Genomic DNA, 6,040 nt, shown 5'->3' on the forward strand with positions numbered 1-6,040 from the left:
ATCTTTGCCAATAGTCTATGTGAAACGTGTGTTAAAATTCACACTAGAATACACATATTGTGTCTATTCTTTCTATAAAAAAATCAGAAAAAAAAAACAACGCTTTCTAATTTGATCCTTTAGGGGTACCTGGGTGGCTCAGTGGCTGAGTGTCTGCCTTTGGCTCAGGTTGTGACCCTGGGGTCCTGGGATCGAGTCCTGCATCGGGCTCCCTGCAGGGAGCCTGCTTCTCTCTCTGCTTATGTCTCTGCCTCTCTCTCTCTCTGTGTGTCTCTCATGAATAAACAAAATATTAAAAAAAATTTTGATCCTTCATAACAAAATTCTACAATAAATGTTGGAAGGGATACAAAAGTTACCACACATCTGTCAGAAGCCTGGGAATTAACACAAGTAAATGAGCAGAGATGATGCAAACAAATGGATGAGTTGGATGAATGCTATCTTCAATAAATACTAGATCACCTAACAAATTAAGGGCCAAGGTCCACAACTGGGGGAAAAAACAAAGCAAAACCCAGGCTTCTTATTTTGTTTCTTTTGTTTCTATCCCCCCTCGCCCCCCAAGTCTCTGGACTATTTTCTATTAGCTTTCATCCAAGCTGTAATAGGCAGAATCCTAAAATGATCCCCCAGGAGGCCCCTGGTGTCCTTGTCCTGCATAATCCTCTGCTTCTGAGTGTGGGTGAGACCTGTGAGATATCACTCCCTTGTTAAACGACAAAGGTGATGGGATGGCCACTCCCATCATTACAATCAGGAGACCACAGGGATATTCCGCCTCTGGTGCTGAAGACTGCAAGCTGCCCCTCTGTGCTAGGGCCACCTGGCTTAGGACCCAGGGTAGCGTCTTGGAGCAGAGAGGGCCCCTGGCTGGTAGCCAGCAAGAGAGGACCCCAGTCCTATAGCAGCAAGAAACCAAACTCTGCCAACAACCTCAATGAGTTTGAATGAGGACCCCAAGTTCTTTTTTTTTTTTTTTTTTAAATTTATGATAGTCACACAGAGAGAAAGAGAGAGGCAGAGACACAGGCAGAGGGAGAAGCAGGCTCCATGCACCGGGAGCCCGACGTGGGATTTGATCCCGGGTCTCCAGGGTCGCGCCCTGGGCCAAAGGCAGGCACCAAACCACTGCGCCACCCAGAGATCCCAGGACCCCAAGTTCTAGCCAATACCTCCATTTCATCCTGATGAGACACGGAGCAGAGGGCCCAGCAAACCCACACCAGACTCATGACCAAAGGAAACCATGGGGTAATAAACTGGCATTACGGTAAGGTGCTAAATTTGCCATCATTTGTCTCAGAGTAAGAAAACTAAAACACAAGCCAATCTTCACCCTGACACAGACACTTCGGGAGGTGAACATGTGGCCATGACCTCACATAGTCCTAGAGAATAATAATTGAAACAGAATTTTTCATTCTGAATCGTCCTGACTGTCCCGCTCTTTGAAACCTCTGTGCTGTTTCACTCCATATTCCCTGAAAAATTCTGACTCAGACTTCAAGACTCAAGTCAAATATTGCTCTCTGAAGAAGTCTTTCCTCATAGCTACGCCTGTCCAGTCCCAAGCAGAATAAGTTACTCCTGTTCTTTTCTTCCGTGACAGCAGCTTGTCTGTCCATCTCCCGAAACACTTACCACGGTGCATTGTGGTAACCTCTGACAGAGAGGCCTATTCTTTTAGGACATAGATGCTCCAGGCTCTGCACAGGGGCTGGCATGGAGTAAGTGCTAAATAATTGGATCTTGAGTAATGAAAACGAGGCTCTGGAAAAACATAAGCTTTGGATGCCGGGAGCTGCTGTTTCTCTTCCACCCAGATGACCAGGCCTCAGGTATTAATGGAAACTCAGAGAGATTTCTCCATGACAACAGCTGAGTGACTAACCAAGCACTTACTGTGCTGCCAGGGCAGATATTTACTGTCTTGAAAAGGCTGGTCTGAAATGGAAAAGTGTGCTAGGAGCGACAGGTGGTAGGTGCTGGGAAGGATTTAAATTTTTCCTAAAGGGGTGGCATGATTTGCTCTGCTTCAAACCCCTGCTTCTAGGCTTGCATGCTTGCTGACTCAAATTATCTGTTAATTTGACAGACATCAAATGCCAACCTAAACACAATAATCCCACAGAGTTAGTTTTACTCAATGGCTTAAAACTATGGGTAACAAGACAGAAATGAGAATCCTATAGTCACAATATCCATGGTACTTACAGGCCTCTGGGGAGGACAGTATTTTTAGGAAATCACCAGACTTAGGCAGAATTATGCGTCATCGATTCATACAGAATACCACTTCCTGGCTATGTATTCTGAGAAAACTCAGAAAGAATTCACATTTTTCCTTAGGATCCACTCACAGGGGGAAAGAGCTGAAGTGCTCTGCTGCAGTTAACGTTAACTAACCATGCGACTGCTTTAGGCCTCCCCCTCACTGGAGAAAGACATCCTCAAAATCAGAGAGGATATAAAGCAAGGCATGGAAATAAGGCACTAGCTTGTCACCGACTCTTAAGACTTAGATTCAGATTCTCTCTAAAAAGAAATCACCGAACAACAAAGCACCGCTTTTTAATAAAAGTATTACAATAACATTGCCAGAAACTTAAAAAAAAAAAAATCCTGGAGGAAATCATCTTGCCACACTAAAAGAATTTAATTGACATTTGCTATTATTAAAATTATCTCAAAAATTTTTTGACATAAACTCAGTGAAATGACCTCTTTCAGCTCCCTTTGCATTTATACAACATCATTCTTAAGAATCGAGTCATATCCTATAGACTCTGCATTTTAAGGATCTTTTACAAGTATTGGTTGGCAATGACTCAAAGAGGAAGCCAGCTGGGGACACAGTTTCCTAAAGATGAATGGGAGAAGAAGCAGGTTCTGGGCTCTAATCTTTCTCTACGGATAATGATAGGTGCTCCTTTATTCACTCAAATATTAATGTACGAGACTTTGTGCCAGGTGATGGAGCTACAGCTGTGAGCTAGACAGATAAGGTCCCTATTCTCTAGATACTTATATTCCTAGGTGGAGGCATGCATTATATATCGTGTGGAATAAGAAGAAATGGGAAACGGGGGGAGAAAGTAAAGGTTCTTTAGCATGTATTAATGATTGTAAGTGCTACTGGAAACTTCAAACAGGGGTAATATAGTAAATACCTTCGATGCTCTGTGGGCCCACAAGATTCATGGCCTGGTGAGCTGGATACTCTACCCGTGGTCTGGCGATGCCCAACTGCTCCATAACCCCATGGAGCAGCCTCTGGATATCTGTTTCTGAGACCCGGTCAGGGGTCCTTGGGCTATAAGCAGATGCTGGAGTCCATCCGAACGTCAGCCAAAACACTAGGCCAGAGAACACGACAGAAACCATCTCAGAGGCCATGTTTAAACCTGCAGAAGAAAGACCAAACATGTTTCTACTGGACACCACTGGCAACTGCGATGCTCCCACGCAAGTAAGTCACTGAAGGGACCACCTGTTGGGGTCTGTGATGAAAAATCCTTAGGGATTTGCCCTAAGTGTCCAGTGGAGACAGAACGTCTGCTTTGGAATAATATCAAAGAAACCGAACAACCCCCGATAGCCAGTTCCCTGTGCACACAGCACCAGACAGAAGGAATGGCTCCTCTCACACCTTCTTCTCTCCTTGCAACTCCCTGGAAGTGCCTCATTACCCCCAACCCCTCTGCCCTCCGCTCTTAGTAAAGCAAGCAAACCAACAACAAGAACTTGCTTCCGTTTTGAGAGAGGGAGAGGGAGAATGACATCTCAAGTTTTCCCCGTCTGTCTCCGGGGAGAAAAGAGGTTCCTAAGAAGAAGTCAGGAAGACACAAATGGTCAAGAAGCACAGAGGTCACGAGCTGCTCCCTTGCACGAGCTCAGCAAACATGCAACCCATCTGAGATCCTGCAGGGGAGGAGGGTACAGCCACGGGGCCTGCCCTGCAGTCTGAGAAGCGAGGACAGGCCAACTGGCTGGGCCACGGACCCGCTGGGCAGTCCTGGGCAAACGTGCCAGCTCTGGCTGCAAAATGGGCCTGAGGAGAGCACCCATGTTGGAGGGTTCTGAGTGTCTGCACGACGCCAGGCACAGAGCCCCCAGAGCGTCGCTATGAGGCTGGCAATACTGTGTCACGGTTCTGTAGGTTAGAGCTTGAAGAAGGGGCCGTGCGAGAGCGAAAGGAGAAGACTGCCCTAGGGACCCAACCTGCCTCACATGCTGGCTCTGTGGGGTCAGGGGCCTGCAGAGCAAGGGGCCAGGTGCTCTGGGCTGCCCCACCTGGGTGAGGCCGCAGCTGCAGCAGAGGCTGTGCAAACCCCCCCTCCTTGGGCCCAGCCTCCTAGGGAGCGGGCTGGGGGTGCATTCTCTCCCTTCCAGCTGCGAGAATCACAACCTCCATGTTCTTCTCTGTAAGGGAAAGGCTTTTCCCAAGTCATTCCTGGACGGGAAACCTCATCCCCCAAAGAGCTAAGACAGTGACGCCTGCAGCGGTGCCGCAGGAGGCGGGCGGCAGAGACCAGCGCGCGGCCCTCTCCTACCCCCGCCTGCTGCGGAGGGGACGGCTTTGCGCCCCCCCGTGCCCGGCCCGCACCCTTCTCCTGCGCCGAGCCCCCCGTTTCCATCCTCCATTCCTTCCCCTTACTTATGACCGCACCTGCTACCGCGCACCCACCCGTTGTCCTCCCCCAGCCTCCAGCCAAGGGCGACAGGCCCCCCCTCCCCCCCATCTCCACGGGGCGCACCTGCGGTCCCGCCGGCCCCAGGGCTAGGCCAGGCATCCACGCAGGCCTCCTCGGCGGCCGGGCCTGGGCGGGGGTCGAGCGGGCCGGGAGAGCCGCGGTGCGCGTGCGTCACCCCCTCCGCGTCGTGGCCCCGCCCCCGCCGCGCCTCGGCAGGTGCAGCCCGCGCCCGGCCCCCGCGCAGCTCCCACCCTCGCGACCCAGGTGCGCGCGTCCCCAACACCCTCTTATCTACCGACCCCGAGGAATGACTCGCCTTTCTCAAGCAGTCTAGACCATGTGTCACATCGCCAGCCTGCCCTTCGCCCCCAGTATCACATCCTTGATTTTGCCACCTTCTAGCATTTTTTATTTTATTTTTTGTCTTCTGGCTTGAAGCAGGGGGCAATAGTAGGAGAGAGAAAAGATGAAGAGGTCCTAAGAACTTTGCATGAGGACCATGGTAGGGTGCATCATAAGGCTGCTCACGGGAGCCCTTTTACTGAGCAGGAAAAAAAAAAAAAAAACTATGGCGATACTCAACACAAAATGTCAAAAGCTTCTGTTAAAGTGATACACTAAAAAACATGCGAAAGCCTCTAGGAACATTAGTTCTAAGTGCGAATCCTAAACCTCAAGACCAACTATCAAGTAAGATTGATTTGGCCTGAACGGATATTGAACCCCCTGCACACTACAGAAATTCATCAAGGCAGACCCAAATTTGTTAAAGACTTATGGAACAACATTGACAAAATTGAGATGCAAAATCATACAATAGAACATGGCACATTTCTTTCGAGACTGGAGAGAAGTACCAGGGTAGGGGGACAGAGAATAAGTAACGTGATGAGACTAGAATCCACATCCTCTTACCCTAGCTCCATCCGGCAAATCCATTCTCACCTATACCATTTTACGCAATGAGGGGCCCACGCAATTCACTCACAAGACACACAGGCTTTCGGTTTAAAGCCAAGCCTCCTTCCTAGAGTCTTTTCTTCCATGGGAGCTCTTCTTTCCAGCTTTTTGCTTCAGTGCATGCTAAATCAACGGCACAAACACAGTCAAAGACCATGCTGGGGTTGAATATTGATTATTCACACATACTGGCTTTTCAATTCGGAATTTTACCTTAACATTGTTTACTGTTATCTTCATTTTGTGCTTGGAAAAATGGAGAAGCCATTACAATTTACTGCTTTTGTGTTGGATGGAAATTGAGATACAATGAAAGGTTTGTTTCATATGAAATTTGATATTTTAAAACACATACATCCTGGACTTGATAATCATCAAACAGC

The 6,040-nt window shown here is 48.5% G+C and overlaps 1 protein-coding gene across 8 annotated transcripts in view; it reads right to left on the reverse strand.

Moving 5' to 3' along the window:
- Nucleotides 1-5,280, reverse strand: part of SCG5 (secretogranin V) — a 54,660-nt gene extending 49,380 nt beyond the window's left edge. For 4 of the 8 annotated variants that reach the window (XM_072738198.1, XM_072738196.1, XM_072738201.1 and 1 more), the window contains exons 1-2: nucleotides 4,761-5,000; nucleotides 3,174-3,407 (exon numbers count right to left, since the gene is read on the reverse strand). In XM_072738198.1, coding sequence (XP_072594299.1) covers nucleotides 3,174-3,399 — 226 coding nt within the window. In that variant the 5' untranslated portion in view covers nucleotides 3,400-3,407; nucleotides 4,761-5,000. The other 4 variants (XM_025998408.2, XM_025998410.2, XM_072738200.1 and 1 more) reach the window with 4 other exon arrangements.
- Nucleotides 5,281-6,040: the final 760 nt, after the last annotated feature.

This window comes from Vulpes vulpes, chromosome 15 (genome assembly GCF_048418805.1).
Source record: "Vulpes vulpes isolate BD-2025 chromosome 15, VulVul3, whole genome shotgun sequence".
Classification (NCBI taxonomy): Eukaryota; Metazoa; Chordata; class Mammalia; order Carnivora; family Canidae; genus Vulpes; species Vulpes vulpes.